We start from the raw sequence: 25,885 nt of genomic DNA, 5'->3' as shown, positions 1-25,885 counted from the left end.
GTGGAGATAAGGTTTGGTGTTATCATTCATATTCTCTGAAAAAAGGCCAAGGAAGCAAAAATTCTGCCGGGGTATGTAAACTTTTGAGCACAACTGTATGTGTGTGTGTGTGTATATATATATATATATATATATATACACACACACACACACACCAGTACACAAAATGGTGGCCTTGACAACCAATCAGATGCTGCTGCAATGAAAAACTGACAAACTGATTGGTGGAGCAGCTGTCTACAACAACCAATCGGTCTGCGTTCCCAAGCTCGGAGGAGATTCCGATTGCCCACAGCAACCAATCAGATTTCAGCTTTCATTTTACCACAGGAGTTTAGAAATGAAGTCGACGTTTCATTTTGCTTTCACACTGACTGTCAGACATATTTTTCTCCCTTTTTGATTCCAAACAATTCACAGTAAAATCATTAGATCGCACATTTATATTCTCGGCTCTTTGTCTTCTTGTCATTTTCTTAAAATTCTACCTCAGTAACTTCAAATCTGTCTGTGGGAAAGCTGGGAGACAACCAAGATGGCTCCCACAGGGGATATCAACCCGAACTCCTGAGAACACAGTCACTACTGAATCACTACAGAGCCAATATAACTCAGCAGTCTGGCAAAGACGGAGACAACTAAAATGGCCGACACCCAGCTATATACTAGGGTGCAGATTAGCCATACTGGGGTCTGGTATTTATCTAGGGGTCTGAAATTATTGAGGGGCCTGTGTTGTGAGTTCATTTTCCCCTTCACCGTCGATGTCTGATGAACTCCCTCTTCTGGTGAAGGAAGGTAGTGAGGCTGATTACCAAAGACCTGATCTGGTAGATGATGACTGGGTAACAGGAACTTCTGACTGGATATAAGGCAGCCGACGCCCTTTTGAGTCGCTGGTGATTTCTCTGCTGGATTCTTGGAGACCAGTCTGATTCCTGCTTCCCAAAGATAAGTTTTTGCTCTGCTATTGAACTTAGTTTTGTTTTGTTTACCTTGTTTTTTGGAGTTCAGCCATCCCCGGTCGGGGGTGTGCTGAGTTCCATTTTTGTCTCCGATCAGTTTGTCTCTTTTCTCTGACTTCAGAATTTACCTGAGTGCTGATATAGTCATTTTGAAGTCCTAGCGACTTCAGGGCCTGTTTTTCCTATCAGACGGTTGGGACATTCTTTGGTAGGGTTTTTTACGGATTGCAGACAGCAGCTTTTCTATCCTGTCCTTTTTAGTTAGCTTGGGCCCCATCGTTTGCTCAACCTATCTTTCTATCTGTGTTAGTGTTTTCATCTTGCTTCACCGTCATTATATGTTGGGGGCTGCCTATTGCTTTGGGGTCTGCTCTGGGGCAGTTTAGATTTCCCCTTTCTTTCTTTAGGCCTATTTTGTTCTCCGGCTGTGATCGAGGGGTCTAGGGCATCGTAGGAACCCCCCATGGCTACTGTTAGTTGTTGTGGATAGTATAAGGCGTCTGCAATCCGATAGCTACCAACCTCTCTGGTTTTCTGGACTTAGCTTGTATTTTTGTTTTTTCCTCCTTCGGTGACTCATTCATAACAGGCCTGGTCTTAGGTGTATATTTAGGGGTCTGGTTGGTTCAGGTGTAAGATCTGAGGTCTGTATTTACTGAGGTCTGATTTTGGACCAGATTTTTGAGGGGTCTGGTCTTCGGTCTGTAATTATATAGGGGTCTGGTCTGGAGTCTAATTATTTTGGGGTCTGTATTTATGGCTCTTGTCTAGTTATCTATTTATTTAGGGGTCTGGTGTCCGAGTTTATTTTGGGGGTCTGGTTTGCAATCTGTATGTATTGAGGGGTCTGGGACCTATATTTATTAAGGATCTGGTGGCTGACTTTATTTAGGGGTCTGGTCTGAGGCCTGTATATATTTAGGGTTTGGGGTCTGTATTTAGGTGTCTGGTAGCTGAATTAATGTAAGGGGTGTTGATGGGAGTCTTTTTTGAAGGGTCTATGATTGGGGGTTCTGGATTCGGGACAGTATTGGATTAGATGTTAATTTGAATTTATTGGGCAATCAGTATGGGGTCCATTAGAGGACACGTTTTCATTGTGGCACGCATTGATGCATTCCCCAGAAATGGCAGTCATATTGGTTGTCACCCAGCTATAACTGATAACATTTCTAAAATACAAGATTGTTCGTCCACTTGACAGATGGATGTCCCCAGTTCTTATATTTAAGGATTTTTTTTTTTATTTTAGGGTAGAACGCCCTTTGGATCTTGATATGGTCACTTCCTGAACATGGCGAACAGACTTTTCTTCTTGTTGATATTTTCCAGGACATCTTCCACAGTAAATAGACAGAAGTTGATCTCCTCGAAAGGCGCCTCAGCTCCACTCTCAAAGAGGATTGCAAATGTATTAGCGTCCTTACAATCAGCAAGATCTGAGTATCCTGAGGGGCCATCATGAATGACCCATGGCTTAGACCAGGCCTCTGACATCAGCGGTGACTTGCTCAGGTAGATGCCCAAATCTCGGCTCTCTTTCTTTGCCAGGTGTGAGAAGAGAAGCCAGTGACGACGCTCCTGACCTGGCTGTTCAAGACCTGGAAAACCCAAGATGCTGCCGGAGCATCCACCCTTCTCTGACTCTTTCAACTTCCGACTTTTTTCGGCAATCTTAAATTCACCTCCGACGTTTAGCATCAGTGCCTCCACACGCTTCTTGGATGTGCTCCGCGCATTGCAGTACAGCATTTTCTGACCGTCTTCAGACATGATTTCTGCCAGTTGAGATTCTCTGCACTCGTGCTTTTCGATTCGTTCCGATATGCGCCACCGGTTGCCTTGGTCCTCGCTGTAAATGTAAAATGCATGCGCTTTGGTGGACCACCAACGTATGCACCAAAATTTGGCAACATACACATAGGCTGGGACCACGAGTTTGCCACATTGGGTCTGGATGCCGTGGCCTGGAGACACGTAGAGCGTGGCTAGGTTCCTGACGCCGCTCGTCACGTCTGTGATGTCTATGGGGGCGCTCCACGTCTTCCCGCAGTCCTGGCTGGTGGAGTAGCAGAGCTTGGAACTGTTCCCCCACTTTCTCATGCGCTCTTCCGTTACGCCTTTGGGGACACAGTTGAAGAAGAGGAACAGGGTCTTGGTGGCGTCTTCGTAGACCGGACAGGGGTTGATCATATGATGATTTTTCGGGCAGATATCGTGTAAACTCTGGAGACCTTCCCACTGAAAATATATAAAACACATAGAATTGTTAAGTAATATGACTATTTCTTCAGGGGTATGGTCTGGGGTCTGTATTTATTTAAATGTTAGGCCTATGGTTATGGATATATAGGGGTCTGGTATAATAAACTAGGGATCTAAGGTCAGTAGTAATTTAATAGTCTGGTCTTTGTATTTATTGAGAGAGCCTGGTCTGTTGTGATATACAGGGTTTGGTCTGGGGTCTGTGTATATTAAGGGGTCAGGCCTGGCGCTTGTAGTTATTGAGAGGTCTTGGATATATATTATTCAGATAGTCTGTATGTTTTGGGGGTCTAGTTTGTGGTCTGTATTTATTGAATGAACTAGACAAGGTTCAGTATATAATTATGGGTCTAAGGTCACTAAAAATGTCAGGATCTCATCAGGGATCGATATTTACTGGTGTGGGGGTCTTATTAATTCTGGTTTCCAGATTTACTAAGTAGTCTGGTCTATGACCTGTAAGGGGTCAGGTCTGCTTATTTTTTATGGGTCTGGTCTAGGGTTTAAATGTATTTACTGCCCTGGATTGGTGTCTGTATTTATTTTAAGGGGCTGGTCTGAGGTCTGTATTTGTTTGGGGTTTGTATTTATTAATGGGGTTCGTAGTTGTTTAGGGTTTGTATTTATTTAGTGACCTGGTATGGGGTCTGTATTTACTGAATGTCCCGGTCTGGGGTTATTATGTAATTAGTCATTTGCTGTGAAGTCGGGGGGTCTATATTTAATTAGGGTATCTGGTCTGAGGTCTGGTTTGGGGTCTATATTTACTTAGGAGTCAGGTCTGTAAGGTGACAGGTCTGGGATACCATATGTACTGTGTGTTTTATCGGTCTGTAGGTATCGGTGGTCTGTATTTGTTTTCGGGGCTGGTCTGGGGTGTCTATATGTTTTAGAATGTTGGTCTGGAGATTGCATTAATTAACGCTTCCATTCTGCGATCTTTGATAGCTATGAGGACCCTTGAGAGTAATCTAATAAATTCCCCATCTCCATTAACCTGGATCACTCCCCCCAGTCCTTTTACTACTGGGCTCCTATTTCGACCATCGGAGGTTCCAGATTGTCGTGTGCTCGATGATCGGAATTTTACTTTACAAACTTGACTTCACACATTGCTATCATTCAACCCCTTAAAGGGAATCTGTCACCCATTTTTAGTGATACCATGTAAAGATATCATGTATGGAAATTGCCGCGGACCGGTCCGACGGGCGGGATTTATTCGCCTTCCCCCCCCCACTCGCCTTGCTGAACGTAATCTTCATCTGTGAATATCACGGATGAAGTAGTTTTCCGCGCTTGCGCATTGAAAACGCCTCCGACACTTGCGCAGTATGCTTTGCCCAACTGTGGGCAAAGCATATAATCGCTACTGCGCCGGTATTTTTCAGCGCGGTCTATGCCCCGGAAGTCTTCACATGCAGGACACACTTCCAGGGCATAGACCGCTCTGAAAAATACCGGCGCATGCGCAGTAGCGATTATATGCTTCGCCCACAGTTGGGCAAAGCATACTGCGCAAGCTTTGGAGGCCTTTCGATGCGCAAGCGTGGAAAACTACTGCATCTGTGATATTCACAGATGAAGATTACGTTCAGCAAGCCGAGGGGGGGGGAAGGTGACTAAGCCACGCCCATCGGACCGGACCACGGTGATTTCCACGTCTCCACCAAGATAAAAAGGTGCATCAAAGGTGCGGGGTCGGGGGGAATCAAAAGTCCTAATAGAATCCTTATGGGACGCGCAAATGGGTGATAACTTTACATGATATCACTAAAAATGGGTGACAGATTCTCTTTAAGAAAAGCATTTCAGACTATAAACAAGAATGGTTCAATTCACTATCAGGAAGCGGAGGTCTTGAGAAAAGAAATATGGAATTACAAATTGAAATCATACCGTATATTGAGACTTTGTTCCAGTTTTTTTTTATTGTCAAAAATTCACACATATTAGGGGCAAAAATGTGCAACGGTTAACTATTTCACAACACTCTCTCCACTTTGGAAAGCGAGTATAAAAGTGAGCATTTCAGGCATGTGTATGAGCCGCTGACTTGGTAAACAGTCGCAAAAAAATAAAAAAAAAATTTTTTGTGGGGGGGGGGGGAGAGGGGGGAGTAATGGCAATTGTGTTTGTGTTGCCATTTTCTAAGACCCGGAACTTTTTTTGAATTTTCCGTCTTTGGAGGTGTGTGCAGACTCCGGTACAGATGTATACGCCTCTACATCCTCTGAGATGGAGGCCTGTAATTGACATCATAGGTAGACCCCAACTATGAGAGTCAAAATGAGAAAACAAATCCAGAAAATCACCTTGTCTGATTTGGCAAGATTTCAATCCACAACAGACGACCTCAGAAGGCACGAGCTGAAGGATTTGCAATGACCCTCACAGTCCCCTGATCCGAACATCATTGAAAATCTGTGTCTAGACCTCAAAATAGCAGAGGATGGAAGACGGCCCAGGAATCTCACAGAACTGGAGGAATTCTCCAAGGAAGAAAGGAGGAAAATCCCTCAAACAACAAATGAAAGACTCTTGTCTGGCTACAAAAAGCGTTTACAAGCTGTGATAGTACTGATTTAGTTACAGTAGGGTTTATGTTTATTTTGCTTCTTGTAGGTTTTGTATGCTTTAGGGCCTAAGTGAACCTGCGTTTATATGCTGCATGTATGCCAACTTAAATCAAGCTCAATTTTTGTTTTTTTTCTAGGTACTAACCGTGCAGGGTGCCTGAACTTTTGCATTGGGCTCATTTTCATTTTTGTAATTTTTAAAAAGTAAAAGATAAAATATATGTGCCTAAAATACAAAGGAAATGTGTCATCTGTAACTATAGGCCTTTTAGATATCATTTCATCTTGCTTAACTATTCACAATAATAGTAATTTTGATCAGGAGTGCCCAAATTTACATGCCACTGTACATGTGTGTGTGCTCTGTGTATATGTGTGTGCCCTGTGTATACGTGTGTGTGTGTGCTCTGTGTATACATGTCTGCATGCCCTGTGTATACATGTCTGTATAAATGGAGAAATGGAGCTGCACGATCTCGCGCGATCAGCGACAGACAGCGGGGGAGCCAGTCGGAGGTAATTATCACACATAGCGATATCGCTGCTGCGTCACAAAATCGGTTATGCTTTATCGATATTGCTAGCGATATCGCTATGTGTAAAACCCCCTTAATACTAGAGAAGAGAGAGAGAGGATTCAAAAAGATATAAATAAACTGGAGAAGTGGGCAGCAACTAACAGAATGGTTTTTAACAGGGAAAAATGCAAAGTACTACATCTGGGCAATAAAAATGAAAAAAGCATATACAGAATGGGAAGAATAGGGCTAAGTGACAGCACATGTGAAAAAGACTTGGGTATACTAATAGATCACAGACTGAAAATGAGTCAACAGTGTGATGCAGCAGCAAAAAAGGCAAATGCAATTCTAGGATGTATTAACAGAAGCATACAGTCTAGATCACGGGAAGTCATTATTGCCCTCTACTCCTCTTTGGTCAGACCTCATCTGGAATATTGTGTCCAGTTTTGGGCACCACATTTTAAAAAAGACATCAACAAACTGGAGCAAGTTCAGAAAAGAGTGACCAGAATGGTGACCGGTCTGCAAACCCTGTCTTATGAGGAAAGGTTGCAGGATTTGGGAATGTTTAGCTAGCAGAAGAGAAGACTGAGAGGAGACTTAATAGCTGTCTACAAATATCTAAAGGGCTGTCACATTGTAGAAGGATCATCTTTATTCTCATTTGCACAAGGAAAGACTAGAAGCAATGGGATGAAACTGAATGGGAGGAGACACAGATTAGATATTGGAAAAACACTTTTTGACAGTTAGAGTGATCAATGAGTGGAACAGGCTGCCACGAGAAGTGGTGAGTTCTCCTTCAATGGAAGTCTTCAAACAGAGGCTGGACAGACATCTGACTGGGATGATTTAGCGAATCCTGCTTTGAGCAGGGGGTTGGACCAGATGGCCCAGGAGGTCCCTTCCAACTCTACCATTCTATGATTCTCTGGTCATCTGGTTGCCTAGCCTATTCACCTGCTGTCCTCCTCGGTTACCTAATCATAACACTAAAATGTAATTAATGCTTCTTACAAAAACCTTTGTTGATGATGAGGCTTCAACATGCCTCTTGTAAGGAGAAACTAGTCACAGGAATTGCTCAGCTGTGATTTTGTCCCATTCATTCACACAAACACTTCACATTCTGAGGGTCCTTTGGGCTTCTTCTCTGAACTCTGAGCTTTAGTTCGTTCAATACTTTTTCTTTTGGATTCAGGTCCGGTGATCGGCTCGGACATTCTAGCAGCTTTATTTTCTGTCTCGTTTCCTTGGCTGTGTGTTTGGGATCATTTTCTTGCTGAAATGCCCACCTTCATTATCAAGAATATCTCGATGCATTTGTCCTTTCATCCTTCCTTCAATTATATGAAGTTTGCCAGTTCCGTATGCTGAAAAACAGCCCCACACCATGATGTTTCCACCTCCAAATTTCACTGTGGGTATGGTGATTTTGGGGTGATATGCAGTACCTTTTGGCCTCCAAACATGGTGTGTATTATGACATCCAAAGAGTTCAATTTTGGCCTCATCTGACCAGACTATAGTCTCCCAGTATTTCACAGACTTGTCTAAATATTGCTGAGCAAACCTTAATCGCTTGGACGTGCTTTATTTTTCTTTTTTTTTTTTTTTTTTAAGCAATGAGCCAAAATCACACCTGAGCAATGTCTGCGACTAGTTTCTCCACACAAGAGGCATCTTGAAGCTTCATCATCAACAAAGGCTTTTGTACAAAGTACTAAATAATTTTCAGTAAACGTGTTCATTACTTTTCCCTCTGTCATTTCTCATTATTAAACATAATTTGTGAACTTCTATGGTGATTGTTACAGACATCTGGTGAGAATTTCACGTCAATAGCACCTTTAGAAATAGATTTCCTTATGAAAATGGTGACGCGTTCAATACTTATTTCACCCACTGTCTGAGCTGTAAACGAGCTTCTTTCCTTTCCCCAGGTGTATCTAGCAGCGAGGCGATCAGATCACTTTCCTTTCTGGATTCCAGTACTGTCCACTTGTGCTGTCTGAATGGCCGGCAGATAATTGCTGACATCCGGCAACCGGGGATCACCAGTGAGGGAAACGTGGCCCCCAGTATGTCTGGGGACAGACGATGGGTTGCCACTGTACCGACAAACGCCCATATCACCAGTGCCAAGATTGCAAGTGTATCTAATGAGGGCCACATCAGCATCACAGATACTCGTGATATGGGGGCTCCACTGAAATGTGGCAAAGTCAAGTCATCCAATAGTCCCACCCCCGAGGATCTAATGTGTATTTGCTGGGCCCCTCGACTGGAAGATTGCATCTCCATCTCAGGTAAAATGTTCGTTATGGGTGGCATAAGAGGGGTGACCACCCATCTATATACCCTGCTCTCACTGGTAGGCATCTGTTGATCACATCAAGTCTTTATTTTTCTTAGGCCTTGATGGAACTGTCCAGATCTACAATACGGAACCATGGAACGCCGTCATGAAGGAGGTCGATGCGCTGTTCATTCACAGGGGTCTCTCCGCTATGGGACAGTGTGAGGATGGGAGCATCCCCAGGGTCACCGTCCACTCCTGGCACCCGTGGAAAGAGAGGATGCTGGTATCCGTCGCTAATGACGGCTCATTACATATCTGGGACTGGCTGGACGGCCCATGCGGAGCTGATAATGATAATTAAGGAGAAGGAAGGGTTAACATATACTGTATATTGTATATAATATTTTAGCTTTGCTAATTAAAATAAATTTTGTTACATAAAAAATAAAAATAGTCTGAATTTGGAATTTTGACCGCCCGTCGCCTCCATCATCAGCATCTGGTGACCGCCCGTTGCCTCCATCATCAGTATCATGCATGCTCTGAGTTTTTTGGCGTGCTCGGAGATTTAGTTTGTGTTGCCGGAGCTGCATGATTGGCGGCTGCTAGACAGCCTGAATACATGTGGGGATTCTCTAACAAACAGGCAACGCCTACATGCATTCAGGCTGTCCAGCAGCTGCAAATCATGCAGCTCCGGCAGCACAAACTAAATCTCCGAGCAGGCCAAAATACTCAAAGGACACCCGAGCAACAAATATACTCGCCCATCACTAGTCGCCTCCATCATCAGTATCTGGTGGTTGCCCATCAGTGCCGTCATCAGTATCTGGTAACCGCTCGTCAGCACCATCATCAGTGTCTGGTGATTGCCCGTCACCTCCATCATCAATATCTGGTGATTACCCGTCGCCTCCATCATCAATATCTGGTGACTGGCTGCTGCCTCCATCATCAGTATCTGGTGACTGCCCATCGCCTCCATCATCAGTATCTGGTGACCGCCCATCGCCTCCATCATCAGTGTCTGGTGATTGCCCATCACCTCCATCATCACTATCTGGTGACTGGCCATTGCCTCCATCATCAGTATCTAGTGATCGCCCTTCACCTCAATCATCAGTATCTGGTGACCGCCCTTCATCTCCATCGTTAGTATCTGGTGACCACCCGTCACCTCCATCATCACTATCTGGTGATTGCCCGTCTCCTACATCCTCACTTCTTGGAATTTTTCCATAAAGCCTTCGGTCCAGGCTTCCTCTAGGTGGGTGTAGCTGGTCCCACTGTTTGCTGCCAGTTCTGAGTTTCCTTCGCCAGTGCATCTATAGTCTTCAGTGTCGTCCATTTTTGGTGTTTCTACAGATCTTGACCGGCACACCGTGTATCCCCAGTCTACCTGGGAGACACCTGGCTGATGCAGTATAATTACCTTGTCTTGTTGCTGGTCTCAGCCTTGCCATGGTGCATGACCTGTGATGTCTTCCACAACCTCGTCTTTTTGTAGCGGAATTTGTCTGTTCCTCACCAAATTTTAAGCCTCCTACACAGCTGTTTCTGTTTCAGTCAATGTGTTTCAACCTGGATATGGAAATGATCATTACCTGTTTGGTATAATTGGCTACTGATACACTCAAATAGAATCCTACAAAATCCCAGACTTTGTGGATGGAGGCGATGGGCAGTCACCGAATATCCATGGGCTGTACGTCTCTTTTTGTTGATTCACATATTTCTTTAATTAATAAACTGTTATCTTCTACTGTTGATACCGTTACTCGGTGGCATTTTTTTCCACACCAGTAACATCATGGCTGCCGGCACAGATCTTGATTTTCTCAGACTAACATGGCCAGTGTGCGGAGTTCCGCAGCGATGACATCCACATGGCTGCTGTCCGGGTCTGTAGGACATCGGGTCGCCCAGCAGAATAGCAGTTGTGTAACATTCGGTGATTTCTTTGTTTCTCTTTTCTGCTGATTCGGGGCATTCTGCACTGTCCGACCTTCATGCGACCTTCTCGTGACACATCTGGTATAAGAATGTCACCTCCGCTGGCCGAGAGCGCAGAAAAATAAAAAGACGGAAGCCTTGGTGCATACAGTGTATTCCTGTGAGATATTTCCTTCCTTCTCGTGAGACACTTACAGATTTGTACTGTGAAATAAGAAAAACAGATTTCTCCAAGACCGAAATATTAGAGTGGTCATAGGCGTCACGTAATCACACGACGATGGAGGCGCCGGTCCCGTAAGGGTATGTTCCCACGGTCAGGAATGGCTCAGGATTTGACGCATCTGAGGTCACTGGCAGGTCACCTGCGCTTTTGATGCGTTTTTTCCACATGCGTTTTTGACGCATTTTTTCATTGCATGCTTTTTTTCAGTACTTGAAATAAAGCTAATTGAAAGTTGGCTTCTGGGAAGAAAAAAGTGATTTCCTCTGTGCAGATATATTGGGGTAAGTCCCCACGGTCAGTAAACGCTGCGGGTTTGACGCTGCGTATATCCGCAATATGCAACCTGCAGCGTCCAGATGTTACAGCATAGTGGAGGGGATTTCAAGAAATCTCATGCCCAATATGTGTGCACCGACGCCCGCGCCTCACCCGCAGGGACGGACATGTGGCGCGTCTTTCCAGACCGCAGCATGTCAATTTATGTAATGGAGACGCTCAGACTCCGCTGTGTAAATTACCCATAGACTTTCATTAGATGCTGTAAAACTGCATTATATTCCTAGTCACATGTGTATTCAGTGCGGGAACGCAGCTCACTACACTGTGCACTAATTTACATAATGGTGAATCTTGTGACACAGCCGGATGTACACAAGAAGTGGAGGAAAGCACAGAGAGCGGTCCCCTCCTTTTTAATTTAATATTAATTTAAAAAAAAAAAAAATGGCGTGGGGTCCCCCTATATATGTTAACCAGTCAGAGTAAAGCAGACAGCTGGGACTGGTATTTCAGGCTGGTAAGGATCCAATATCCATGAACCTTACCAGCCTGATAATACCAGGCTGCAGCAGTCTGCTTATCTTGGATGGTTAGCAAAAATAGTGGGATCCCCTCCAAAAAAAAAATGGCATGGAGTCCCCTTATATTTATTAACCAGCCAAGGAAAAAGCAGACAGCTGCAGCCTGGTATTCTCAGGCTGGTGAGGCCCATGGATTTTGGACCTCACCAGTCTAAAAGTAGATGCCCGCAACCTCCCCACAATTGGCACATCCAAAGATGCACCAATTGTGGCACTTTACCCGGCTCTTCCCACTTGCCCTGTAGCGGTGGCAAGTGGGGTTCATATTTGTGATGTTGATGTCACCTTTGTATTGTCAGGTGACATCAAGCCCACAGCTTAGTAATGGAGAGGTGTCATAGAATCATAGAATCGTAGAGTTGGAAGGGACCTCCTGGGCCTTCTGGTCCAACCCCCTGCTCAAAGCAGGATTCGATAAATCATCCCAGTCAGATGTCTGTCCAGCCTCTGTTTGAAGACTTCCATTGAAGGAGAACTCACCACTTCTCGTGGCAGCCTGTTCCACTCATTGATCACTCTGTCAAAAAGTTTTTTCTAATATCTAATCTGTGTCTCCTCCCATTCAGTTTCATCCCATTGCTTCTAGTCTTTCCTTGTGCAAATGAGAATAAAGTTGATCCTTCTACAATGTGACAGCCCTTTAGATATTTGTAGACAGCTATTAAGTCTCCTCTCAGTCTTCTCTTTTGCAAACTAAACATTCCCAAATCCTGCAACCTTTCCTAGTAAGACAGGGTTTGCAGACCGGTCACCATTCTGGTCGCTCTTTTCTGAACTTGCTCCAGTTTGTTGATGTCTTTTTTAAAATGTGGTGCCCAAAACTGGACACAATATTCCAGATGAGGTCTGACCAAAGAGGAGTAGAGGGAAATAATGACTTCACGTGATCTAGACTGTATGCTTCTGTTAATACATCCTAGAATTGCATTTGCCTTTTTTGCTGCTGCATCACACTGTTGACTCATATTCAGTCTGTGATCTATTAGTATACCCAAGTCTTTTTCACATGTGCTGTCACTTAGCTCTATTCCTCCCATTCTGTATATGCTTTTTTCATTTTTATTGCCCAGATGTAGTACTTTGCATTTCTCCCTGTTAAAAACCATTCTGTTAGTTGCTGCCCACTTCTCCAGTTTATTTAAATCTATTTGAATCCTCTCTCTCTCTTCTCTAGTATTAGCTATCCCTCCTAGCTTTGTGTCATTAGCAAATTTAATCAGTTTACCCTCAATTCCTTCATCTAAATCGTTGATAAAGATGTTGATCAATACAGGGCCCAGGACAGAGGTGTCCATAAGGTCAGGACACCCTTGGACTCCTTGACCACTCCGACTCACAGCTTGGCCATGAGAAATGACTAGCGTCACATTACGTCTGGCCAATACTTTTTTTTTTTCCGCCAGTATGGATCCTGTTAACACGCTTTGTGACCAGGTGGCGAATTTGACGCAGATGACACAGGATCTGGCGAAGGATTGCCAGAGTCTACAGTCATGGTAATATCAGTTACAGAGTCAGATAAATAACTTGATGAAGATCTCCCAAAGCCCCTCACTGCCGGTAGTGGATGTGACAGCAGTATCCTCTGATGTACAATTGGTTTCTCCCGAACCTGTGATATCCCTCCCTGATAAATTTTTGGGAGATTAAGACCAGTTTAGGGTATTCAGGGAGAGCTGGAAGTTATTTTTTACCCTGCGTCCCCGGTTGTCAGGGGAGGAGTTCCAGAGGGTGGGAATAATCATGTCCCCAATGCGAGGGAATCCTCAGACCTGGGCACTTTCTTTGTTCCCACAAGCCCCAGAATGGTTTTCTGTTGATGCCTTTTTTGAGTTTTGGTCTGATATATGACGAACCCGACAGAATCCAGGTCGCGTATACTGAATCCATCTCCTGTTCTGTGTTAGGTAATTTACCTGCTGGATTGGTGCTGGGGTTTCCATGGTTGGAGATTCACAATCCAGTTATTGATTGGTGTCTGAAGGAGATTGTGAAATGGATCCCCAACTGTTCCAAGAAATGTCTAAATAACTAGTCTGGAGGTCTTCTGGGGTACCTGAAGGACTTCAGATATGTCTCCTCGGAAAAAGAGGCGGAGATACTACCTCCCTATCGTTCCTCTGATTGTGCTATTGATATTATACCTAGCACCAAGTTGCCAAAAGCTCACCTTTACAATTTGACGGGGTCTGAGCGGGCCACCATGAAAGAGTATGTTAGCGAAAGTTTACGGAAGGGTCATATCTATCCTTCCTCCTCCCCTGTAGCTGCTGGATTCTTCTTTGTTAAAAAGAAAGATGTCCTTGCCTTGATTTCTGAGAACTAAACAAAATCAAGGTTAAAAATACCCACTTCCAATCATCCCTGACTATGCAATCAGCTTCTGTGGGCCAGGGTGTTTCCTAAACATGATCTTAGAGGGGCTTCCAATGTGATATGGATCCGGAAGGGTGATGAGTGAAAACGACATTTTTAAAGCCTGAGGGTCTGTTTGAAAACCTTGTCATGCCTTTCGGATTATCTAGTGCACCTGCTGTTGTGAAGGGTTAAAACTAAAATCAGAGCTGAAGTTTCATTTTCTCCATTCTCTGAAGGTTTCTTTTCTCCATTTTTGTTGCTGTAAGATACATTTTTGTAATTAGAATGAAAAAGTTCAGGCTGTCATGAAACCAGGTGCAAGATAAGGGAACCGGGGGTGTAGAATTCTGAAGAATATGCCATTATACTACTTTCTATGCTATTTGGATACGGACATATATGCAGTTTCCGGTTTTCTTGCAATATTATTGGCGTATAAAGTGAAATGATGCTATTGGTAGTTGAGAACTTTGCATAATTAAGCAAAATATTTTAAAAGTGACGAAAATAAAGGGACTAGTGATCTGTCTCGATCCTCCCGTACAGAGACCCCCGTCTCCGTGTAGTCATTCCCAGTTGCTAGCAACGCCCCGTGGATTAATTTGGAAATCACTGGATCAACCGTGAAGGGTTAGGCTACTTTCACACATCAATTTTTTTGCTGTCAGGTAGGATCCGGCTATTTTTAGAAAAAACGGATCCGGCATAAATTTTGGAGAACTGTAGAAATGGATCCGTTTTTCTGCCGGATCCGTCTAGCAGGTTATATCTGTTTCCTGGGGGCTGGCCAATTGGATCTGAGCATGCGCAGACTTAAAAAAACGGATACGTTGGCTGGATCCGTCTTTTTCTGGATCCAGCGCCCATAGACTTTCATTGTGGCAAAAAGCCGGAAGCGTCGGATCCGGCGCTTCCGGCTTTTTCGCAGGAGACAAAAAACGTTACAGTAGCCGTTTTTTCCAGACGCCGGAATGAGACAAGTAGCCAGATCCGGCAAAAAACGGATGAAACGCAATGCCATCCGGCGCGATCCGGCGCTAATGCAAGTCAATGGGGAAAAACTGGATCCGGCATTGCATTTCGCTGGATCCGGTTTTACAAAAAAAAGCCGGATCGCGCCTGACGGCGAAAAACTGATGTGTGAAAGAGGCCTTAATTTAACCCTCTCCCCATCACTGTGTTTCAAAATTTCATGAATGATATTTTCTCTGATTGCATTGGAAGATTTGCTTTGATTTACCTCAATGAAATTCTAATTTTCTCGCCAGACTTGGACACTCACCAGGAACATGTCCGTGTTGTGTTACAGAAACTGAGGGAGAACTCTCTATTTGCTAAATTAGAGAAATGTGTTTTTTCTGTGCAGGTAATCTCTTTCTTGGGGTTTATCTTGTCAGCAGAAGGGTTTAAGATGGACCCTGGAAAGGCACAGACCATAATTGATTGGGTTCAACCTTGTGATCTTAAGGCTTTGCAGCGTTCTCTGGGATTCGCCAACTGTTAAAAAAAATTTATCAAGGGGTTTTCACAGATTCCTAAACCACTTACTGACCTTACACGTAAGGGGGTGAATCTCAAGGTTTGGTCGCCAGGTGCTATCAGGGCTTTTGAAAGATTAAAAGAGGGTTTTATGTCTGCACCCATTCTGATCCAACCTGACCTCCAAGAACCGTTCATTCTGGAGGTGGATGCTTCGGAGATCGGAGTGGGGGCAGTCGTATCTCAGGGGCCTAAAACTGACTAACCTGTGTCCATGTGCTTTACTCTCTTAAAAAATTTTCACCGGCGGAGAGAAATTATGATATTGGGAATCAGGAGTTACTTGCCGTCAAATTGGCCTTTGAAGAATAGAGGCTTTTTTGAAGGGGGGCGGTTCATCAAGTTACGGTGATCACAAGAATTTAGCTTACATTGAATCGGCTAAAAGGTTAACTCCTAGACAGGCCAGATGGTCCTTGTTTTTCTCTCGGTTTCATTTTTCTATTACTTTCAGACGAGGGTCTAAAAATGTGAAAGCTGACGCTCGTCTAGATTCCATTTCTCCTGCAGAACCTCTGTCTGCCATTATACCTCAGGGTATTGTGGTGTCTATGGTAAGCTCGGAAATGGAAGGAGATTCGTAAAATCCAGTCGTTGGCTCCTTCCACTTCCACAGGGTCCAAATTTGTGCCTCTGTACCTAAGATTGCAGGTGTTACAGGAATTTCATGATTCCGTTTTAAGTGGCCATCCTGGGGTTACTGCCACAAGGAAAGCCGTTGCTAGACTTTTTTGGTGGTCATTCATACATTATATTAAAGATTTTGTATCTGCCTGTAAAGTCTGCGCATGCGCCAAAGTCAGTCATAGCTTGCCAGATGGGGATTTGGCTCTATTGCCTATTCATGAAAGACCAAGGACTAATTTGGCCATGGATTTTATTACAGATTTGCCTCTGTCTGATGGGAAGACCGATATTTGGGTGGTAGTTGATCGATTCAGAAAACAAGCTCATTTTGTTCCTTTGTCAGGATTACCTATTGCAGAGACACTCTCCAGGGTGTTTATTTCTCACATTGTAAGGTTACATGGGATCCCACTGAACATTGTGCCTGATAGGGAAGTCCAATTTGTCTCTAAATTTTGGAGAGCTTTTTGCAGTAAACTAGGGATTGACTCATCATTTTCATCTGCTTATCACCCTGAAACCAATGTTCAGACTGAGAGGACAAATCAATCATTGGAACAAATTTTAAGGTGCTTTGTGGTAGCGTGGCAGGAGGACTGGTCTTCATTTTTACCTCTCGCTGAGTTTGCTTTTTAACAGTCGAGTAAATCAATCTACTGGAACCTCACCGTTCTTCCATAATTATGGTTTTCATCCCCATCTTGGTGAGTTTTCTAGGATTAGTTCTGAATGCCCTGGGGTGGAGGTCGCCGTGCAGAGACTTGGGGATGTCTGGAGGGAGGTTCAAAAGAATATTGGGATTGCTCAAAAACGAAAGGCTGATAAAGACGTTCGGTGGGTCCTGTTTTTAAGATTAGAGATAAGGTTTGGTTGTCTTCTGGGAACATTAAATTTAAAGTGCCGTCGGCGAAGCCGGGTCCAAAGTTTATTGGTCCATATGAGATTCTAGAGGTGGTCAATCCTGTGGCATTTAGATTAAAGCTTCCTCCATCCCTTACGTATTCCATAAACCCCTATTAAAGGAGTATGTCCCTTCTGCATTGTCTCCCTCATCACCGCCTCCTCCGCTTTCAGTAGACGGTGGCCTGGAGCATGAGGTTCAGAGAGTTCTGGATTCTCGGAGGGTCAGTAATTCCCTCCAGTACCGATACACATGAGGGGATACAGACCAGAGGACAGATCCTGGGTCCCCTCTCGAGATGTGAAGGCCGATCGGGTTAGTCAGGGCCTTCCATCTAAAATTTCCTGGGAAGCCTGAGGGTCCATTTGTCCCCCCTTAGAAGAATGGTTACTGTCACAGTTCCACCCCTCAGTGAGTCTGGGATGCAGTTACTGACAGCTCGGCCGTCCAATCTGTTATAGGGGCGTTCTGGAGCTGTCAGTACTTTGACAGCTTGGCCATCCAATTTGGTACGGGGGCGTGCTGATCTGTCAGTGTGTTGATTGACAGCTCAACTATCCAATCTGAGACTGTGAGGCATCGGCTGTTTCCAAGTGTTCATTATTCGTTAATTGCCATGCTTCTTATCTGTGTCTCCCTGAACCCTGCCAGACGTACATTCAGCTTGTGAGGTTTGTTTTCCTGTGCCTTGAGTTCTGTATGCTTGATCTGTTGCCCGACCTTGGACTTCGTTCTGACCATCCGCCTGTTTAACCCCTTCAGCTCTGATCCGTTATCCTACCGGTACTCTGACCTCAGAACTTCACCTAACTACGCTTTTGTCTCTTCCATTTGTGACATACTCTCCTGGCTTCTGACCTTGGACTCCTTGACCACTCTGATTCACGGCTTAGCCGTGAGATGTGACTTGCGTCACAGTGAGCCTTCTGAAATCCCATGCATGTGCCATTGTCCTGTAGTTACAGCGCATGTGAAAGGAAACAGGATGCACTTGTCATGTGTCAGTAATACATTACGCATGTGATAAAACTTGTAAAATTGCAATTCAGGCAAGTAGTAATGCATGCACAGTGTAGCAGAGCGTACTGAGAACTGAGGAGTATCTACAAAAGATCCAAGTTTGTTGTACACCTGTTCCAGAACCAAAATACAATGGCGCATGCGCGGCGAAGCAGAGCGCACTGAGGACTTTTACAGAAGATCGAAGTTTGTTGTACACCTGTTCTATAACCAAAATACAATGGCGCATGTGCAGTGAAGCAGAGCGCAGTGGGGAGCATCTACAGAAGATCCAAGTTTGTTGTATACCTGTTCCAGAACCAAAAGATAAAGGCACATGTGCAGTGAAGCAGAGCGCACTGCGGAGCATCTACAGAAGATCCAAGTTTGTTGTATACCTGTTCCAGAACCAAGCCACAATGGCGCATGCGTAGTGAAGTAGAGCAAACTGAGCATGTGCAGGAAAGCTTGTTGTGTAGCTGCATCACTGCACAGACACGGGATAGTGAGAAAAATCTCATAATTATTGGAAGTCCTTAGACCCGCCTTCGCTAGAGGAATGGTTTGGGGAGGTGGCTAGAGTTCACCGGATGGAATCCCTGATAGCCCATACACAAGAGGCAGCTAACAAAGTGGCTGCGAAATGGTTTCATTGGGAATCCTTCTTATCCTCATCAATGTACCAAAATATTCTAAGATAATTGCTACCTTATCCTTTTACGATATTTGATATGTCGGTATCATAGTACATACTCCGTCTGCCTTAGTGATTTGTCCTCAATGTCCTTATAAACATTTCTTCTCTTTTCTCTTCTTATTTAGTGTAACAGGTTTCCAACTGTCTTTTGCAAACTACTGTTGATACCGTATGGAGTTGTTTGTTTTCATGTAACTAAACAATTCTTGATTTCAGTAGTTACTATACCATATGGTGTGTTTGTAAGGTGCCAGGGCTTAGCCCTGTAAATATTGCTGTCATTGTTTACCTTATGTTTGTGTGCATTATATAGTCATAGAGAATGGACACAAGATGGGGGCACTGAGCACATTCATATTGGAGCCACTAGGACACTAGAGGGTTAACTAGGGGGACACTAGAGGAGTGGTTAAAAGGGAACTGAGTGGAGATAGATTTTTCCTGGTGTAGGTCAGTTCAGCCGGGGGTAGCCTTGGTACTAGTCAGACGGCATTGCTCCTGAGAAGCCTAGCTAACACACAGGGTGTGAAGCGGAGTCACCTAGCCATCCTTGTTAGAGAAGAGTGAAGTGCCTACAGCAGCAGCCAGTGGGAGAGCCACTGGAGAGATGTCAGCCTGAGACTGGGAGCTGACCAGATAGAGAAGCCAGTGGAGGAGTCACTGTGGAAGAAGTCAGCCTGGATCTGGGAGCTGTTGAGACATGGAAGAGTCCATGTGGAGATGACAGCCAGTGTGTGGGAGCTGATCAAGTAAAGTGGGCCACTGGAGAGTGCACGGACAGGATAACCAAAAGGGGGTGGACGACCTAGTAGGCGGGTACCTTCTTGGGCTGAAGTCGGTCGCAGGAAGAGAGGTCGAAGTGCCGTTTTCACCGGGCTCCTCGTTCCCTTGTCATTGTGTGGTCCAGACTGTTGTAACTGAAGAAGCTAGGTGCTGCTGTAGAAAATGTATTGTTGGTACCGTGTCAAGAGTCCTAAAAGTGTGTTGGATGTGCTGTGTCCTGAGGAAAATAAAGATGAACTGTTTAAAGTTATTCCGGCCTCTGTGAACCCCAGGAGTGAACAAGGTACCAAGGATGAAGCAGCCTCCAGCACAGTGACTACTGGAGTGGCTGATGGGGCTACCCCCCGGCATCCATGTTATTACATGTTCGTTTGAACCTGTTGATATGTTTGTTTTTGTTGTGTACTTTATTATAAAACAATAAAAATTTGCAATAAGAAATCTCATATTTGTGTAAAAATCCTGCAGATTTTAACTTTAGAAGGCAAAGTGTGGGAAATCCACCTCAGAAAATAAGTCTGCAACGTGTGAACGTCGTCCTAGCACATGGCCTGATAGTCCAGCACTTATGCAGCCTTTATGACACTAGGTGCGTCCCTTTAATATGTCGTATTCATATACATGCTCTGGTACTGTGTTATTATTAATATCTCGCCCTTTACAGATACAATAATATATACTGTATATGAGTAAAAACATAGAAAAATAGAATATGTCTTCTGTTAGTGCTGAGCTTGTATACAGAATACATTTGTGAGATTCAGAAAAAAACGGGAAGGGACGGGTTAATTAATATTTTTCTATACAGTAATTAAATTGGTTAAAGGAGAACATTCAATCTCGATTGTACAGGTTTTGATTGGATGATATCAGATCCATCCATATATATAATGACAACCCAAAATATCCAAATGACCCTGATCAAAAGTTTACATACCCCGGTGATTTTGGTCTGATAACATGCACAGAAGTTGACACAAATGGGTTTGAATGGCTACTAAAGGTGACATCCTCACCTGTGACCTGTTTGCTTGTAATCAGTGTGTGTGCATAAAAGCTGAGTGAGTTTCTGTGATCCAGACAGACTCTTGCATCTTCCATCCAGCCACTGATGTTTCTGGATTGTGAGTCATGAGGAAAGCAAAAGAATTGTCAACGGATCGACGGGAAAAGGTAGTTGAACTGTATAAAATAGGAAAGGGATACAAAAAGATATCCAAGGAATTGATCATGCCAGTAAGCAGCATTCAAACTGTGATTAAAAATTGGAAAATCAGGGGCTCTGTAAAAACAAATCCACAGTCAGGTAGACCATCAAAAATTTAGTCCACAACTGACAGGAAAATTGTTCGGGATGCAAAGAAAAACCCACAAATAACATCAGCTGAAATACTGGAATCTCTGAGAACTAGCGGTGTGGCTGTTTCAAGATGCACAATAAGGAGGCACTTTATGAAAAATGGGCTGCATGGTCGAGTCGCCAGAAGAAAGCCATTACTGCACAAATGCCACAGAGTATCTCGCCTACAATACACAAAACAGCACAGAAACAAGCCTCAAAACTTCTGGAACAAGGTAATTTGGAGTGATGAGACCAAACTTTAACTTTTTGGCCACAACCATAGACGTTACATTTAGAGAGAGGTCAACAATGCCTATGATAAAAGGAACACCATTCCTACTGTAAAGCACGGAGGTGGATCGCTGATGTTTTGGGGATGTGGGCACCAGAAAGGCACAGGAAACTTGGTCAAAGTTGAAGGAAAGATGAATACAGCATTTTATCAGCAAATAGGAGGCAAATTTGCTATCATCAGCCCGGAAGCTGCGCATGGGACGTACTTAGACGTTCCAACATGACAATGATCCAAAACACAAGGCCAAGTCGACCTGTCATTGGCTACAGCAGAACAAAGTGAAAGTTCTGGAGTGGCCATCTCAGTCTCCTGACCTCCGTATCATTGAGCCACTCTGGGGAGATCTCAAGCGCACGCAGTTAATGCTAGACAGGAATTTACAGGAACTGGAGGCTTTTTGCCAAGAAAAGTGGGCAACTTTACCATCTGAGAAAATAAAGAACCTCATCCACAAATACCACAAAAGACTTCAAGCTGTCATTGATGTTACAGGGGGCCATACACGGTATTAAGAAATGGGGTTTGTGAACTTTTGATCAGGGTCATTTGGATGTTTTGGGTTGTCATTATGATTTAAAAAGAGAAAACACAGTAGTCTGACAATAAATGGCTTCACCCAACCACTAACCATGAGTGGAGATAAGGTTTGGTGTTATCATTCATATTCTCTGAAAAAAGGCCAAGGAAGCAAAAATTCTGCCGGGGTATGTAAACTTTTGAGCACAACTGTATGTGTGTGTGTGTGTGTGTGTATATATATATATATATATATATATATATATATATACACACACACACCAGTACACAAAATGGTGGCCTTGACAACCAATCAGATGCTGCTGCAATGAAAAACTGACAAACTGATTGGTGGAGCAGCTGTCTACAACAACCAATCGGTCTGCGTTCCCAAGCTCGGAGGAGATTCCGATTGCCCACAGCAACCAATCAGATTTCAGCTTTCATTTTACCACAGGAGTTTAGAAATGAAGTCGACGTTTCATTTTGCTTTCACACTGACTGTCAGACATATTTTTCTCCCTTTTTGATTCCAAACAATTCACAGTAAAATCATTAGATCGCACATTTATATTCTCGGCTCTTTGTCTTCTTGTCATTTTCTTAAAATTCTACCTCAGTAACTTCAAATCTGTCTGTGGGAAAGCTGGGAGACAACCAAGATGGCTCCCACAGGGGATATCAACCCGAACTCCTGAGAACACAGTCACTACTGAATCACTACAGAGCCAATATAACTCAGCAGTCTGGCAAAGACGGAGACAACTAAAATGGCCGACACCCAGCTATATACTAGGGTGCAGATTAGCCATACTGGGGTCTGGTATTTATCTAGGGGTCTGAAATTATTGAGGGGCCTGTGTTGTGAGTTCATTTTCCCCTTCACCGTCGATGTCTGATGAACTCCCTCTTCTGGTGAAGGAAGGTAGTGAGGCTGATTACCAAAGACCTGATCTGGTAGATGATGACTGGGTAACAGGAACTTCTGACTGGATATAAGGCAGCCGACGCCCTTTTGAGTCGCTGGTGATTTCTCTGCTGGATTCTTGGAGACCAGTCTGATTCCTGCTTCCCAAAGATAAGTTTTTGCTCTGCTATTGAACTTAGTTTTGTTTTGTTTACCTTGTTTTTTGGAGTTCAGCCATCCCCGGTCGGGGGTGTGCTGAGTTCCATTTTTGTCTCCGATCAGTTTGTCTCTTTTCTCTGACTTCAGAATTTACCTGAGTGCTGATATAGTCATTTTGAAGTCCTAGCGACTTCAGGGCCTGTTTTTCCTATCAGACGGTTGGGACATTCTTTGGTAGGGTTTTTTACGGATTGCAGACAGCAGCTTTTCTATCCTGTCCTTTTTAGTTAGCTTGGGCCCCATCGTTTGCTCAACCTATCTTTCTATCTGTGTTAGTGTTTTCATCTTGCTTCACCGTCATATGTTGGGGGCTGCCTATTGCTTTGGGGTCTGCTCTGGGGCAGTTTAGATTTCCCCTTTCTTTCTTTAGGCCTATTTTGTTCTCCGGCTGTGATCGAGGGGTCTAGGGCATCGTAGGAACCCCCCATGGCTACTGTTAGTTGTTGTGGATAGTATAAGGCGTCTGCAATCCGATAGCTACCAACCTCTCTGGTTTTCTGGACTTAGCTTGTATTTTTGTTTTTTCCTCCTTCGGTGACTCATTCATAACAGGCCTGGTCTTAGGTGTATATTTAGGGGTCTGGTTGGTTCAGGTGTAAGATCTGAGGTCTGTATTTACTGAGGTCTGATTTTGGACCAGATTTTTGAGGGGTCTGGTCTTCGGTCTGTAATAATATAGGGGTCTGGTCTGGAGTCTAATTATTTTGGGGTCTGTATTTATGGCTCTTGTCTAGTTATCTATTTATTTAGGGGTCTGGTGTCCGAGTTTATTTTGGGGGTCTGGTTTGCAATCTGTATGTATTGAGGGGTCTGGGACCTATATTTATTAAGGATCTGGTGGCTGACTTTATTTAGGGGTCTGGTCTGAGGCCTGTATATATTTAGGGTTTGGGGTCTGTATTTAGGTGTCTGGTAGCTGAATTAATGTAAGGGGTGTTGATGGGAGTCTTTTTTGAAGGGTCTATGATTGGGGGTTCTGGATTCGGGACAGTATTGGATTAGATGTTAATTTGAATTTATTGGGCATCCAGTATGGGGTCCATTAGAGGACACGTTTTCATTGTGGCACGCATTGATGCATTCCCCAGAAATGGCAGTCATATTGGTTGTCACCCAGCTATAACTGATAACATTTCTAAAATACAAGATTGTTCGTCCACTTGACAGATGGATGTCTCCAGTTCTTATATTTAAGGATTTTTTTTTTTATTTTAGGGTAGAACGCCCTTTGGATCTTGATATGGTCACTTCCTGAACATGGCGAACAGACTTTTCTTCTTGTTGATATTTTCCAGGACATCTTCCACAGTAAATAGACAGAAGTTGATCTCCTCGAAAGGCGCCTCAGCTCCACTCTCAAAGAGGATTGCAAATGTATTAGCGTCCTTACAATCAGCAAGATCTGAGTATCCTGAGGGGCCATCATGAATGACCCATGGCTTAGACCAGGCCTCTGACATCAGCGGTGACTTGCTCAGGTAGATGCCCAAATCTCGGCTCTCTTTCTTTGCCGGGTGTGAGAAGAGAAGCCAGTGACGACGCTCCTGACCTGGCTGTTCAAGACCTGGAAAACCCAAGATGCTGCCGGAGCATCCACCCTTCTCTGACTCTTTCAACTTCCGACTTTTATCGGCAATCTTAAATTCACCTCCGACGTTTAGCATCAGTGCCTCCACACGCTTCTTGGATGTGCTCCGTGCATTGCAGTACAGCATTTTCTGACCGTCTTCAGACATGATTTCTGCCAGTTGAGATTCTCTGCACTCGTGCTTTTCGATTCGTTCCGATATGCGCCACCGGTTGCCTTGGTCCTCGCTGTAAATATAAAATGCATGCGCTTTGGTGGACCACCAACGTATGCACCAAAATTTGGCAACATACACATAGGCTGGGACCACGAGTTTGCCACATTGGGTCTGGATGCCGTGGCCTGGAGACACGTAGAGCGTGGCTAGGTTCCTGACGCCGCTCGTCACGTCTGTGATGTCTATGGGGGCGCTCCACGTCTTCCCGCAGTCCTGGCTGGTGGAGTAGCAGAGCTTGGAACTGTTCCCCCACTTTCTCATGCGCTCTTCCGTTACGCCTTTGGGGACACAGTTGAAGAAGAGGAACAGGGTCTTGGTGGCGTCTTCGTAGACCGGACAGGGGTTGATCATATGATGATTTTTCGGGCAGATATCATGTAAACTCTGGAGACCTTCCCACTGAAAATATATAAAACACATAGAATTGTTAAGTAATATGACTATTTCTTCAGGGGTATGGTCTGGGGTCTGTATTTATTTAAATGTTAGGCCTATGGTTATGGATATATAGGGGTCTGGTATAATAAACTAGGGATCTAAGGTCAGTAGTAATTTAATAGTCTGGTCTTTGTATTTATTGAGAGAGCCTGGTCTGTTGTGATATACAGGGTTTGGTCTGGGGTCTGTGTATATTAAGGGGTCAGGCCTGGCGCTTGTAGTTATTGAGAGGTCTTGGATATATATTATTCAGATAGTCTGTATGTTTTGGGGGTCTAGTTTGTGGTCTGTATTTATTGAATGAACTAGACAAGGTTCAGTATATAATTATGGGTCTAAGGTCACTAAAAATGTCAGGATCTCATCAGGGATCGATATTTACTGGTGTGGGGGTCTTATTAATTCTGGTTTCCAGATTTACTAAGTAGTCTGGTCTATGACCTGTAAGGGGTCAGGTCTGCTTATTTTTTATGGGTCTGGTCTAGGGTTTAAATGTATTTACTGCCCTGGATTGGTGTCTGTATTTATTTTAAGGGGCTGGTCTGAGGTCTGTATTTGTTTGGGGTTTGTATTTATTAATGGGGTTCGTAGTTGTTTAGGGTTTGTATTTATTTAGTGACCTGGTATGGGGTCTGTATTTACTGAATGTCCCGGTCTGGGGTTATTATGTAATTAGTCATTTGCTGTGAAGTCGGGGGGTCTATATTTAATTAGGGTATCTGGTCTGAGGTCTGGTTTGGGGTCTATATTTACTTAGGAGTCAGGTCTGTAAGGTGACAGGTCTG

At 44.1% G+C, this 25,885-nt stretch overlaps 3 protein-coding genes across 6 annotated transcripts in view; 1 reads left to right on the top strand and 2 right to left on the bottom strand.

The window, feature by feature from the left end:
* Positions 1–2,246: 2,246 nt before the first annotated feature.
* Positions 2,247–4,495, bottom strand: LOC141051464 (sialidase-3-like). Its single transcript, XM_073548389.1, has 2 exons — positions 4,475–4,495; positions 2,247–3,206 (listed from the first exon to the last, which is right to left on the bottom strand). The coding sequence occupies exons 1-2, from the start codon at positions 4,493–4,495 to the stop codon at positions 2,247–2,249; spliced, it is 981 nt and encodes a 326-aa protein (XP_073404490.1).
* A 482-nt stretch (positions 4,496–4,977) lies between these two features.
* On the top strand, positions 4,978–9,086 carry LOC141051463 (WD repeat-containing protein 73-like). The gene is made up of 3 exons (XM_073548388.1): positions 4,978–4,981; positions 8,163–8,642; positions 8,749–9,086. The coding sequence occupies exons 1-3, from the start codon at positions 4,978–4,980 to the stop codon at positions 8,994–8,996; spliced, it is 732 nt and encodes a 243-aa protein (XP_073404489.1). The 3' UTR covers positions 8,997–9,086.
* Positions 9,087–20,154: 11,068 nt separating this feature from the next.
* The window catches only part of LOC141051553 (sialidase-3-like), a 30,187-nt gene continuing 24,456 nt past the window's right edge, over positions 20,155–25,885 (bottom strand). For all 4 annotated transcript variants that reach the window (XM_073548532.1, XM_073548534.1, XM_073548533.1 and 1 more), the window contains one exon: positions 20,155–25,061. In XM_073548532.1, coding sequence (XP_073404633.1) covers positions 24,102–25,061 — 960 coding nt within the window. In that variant the 3' untranslated portion in view covers positions 20,155–24,101. The remainder of the gene's footprint in view (positions 25,062–25,885) is intronic.

The sequence above is a fragment of the Dendrobates tinctorius genome, unplaced genomic scaffold (genome assembly GCF_039654945.1).
Source record: "Dendrobates tinctorius isolate UK_male_01 unplaced genomic scaffold, ASM3965494v1 ptg000157l, whole genome shotgun sequence".
Classification (NCBI taxonomy): domain Eukaryota; kingdom Metazoa; phylum Chordata; class Amphibia; order Anura; family Dendrobatidae; genus Dendrobates; species Dendrobates tinctorius.
Note: the sequence above shows the minus strand (reverse complement) of the source record. Positions and strands in the feature narration are given on the sequence as shown.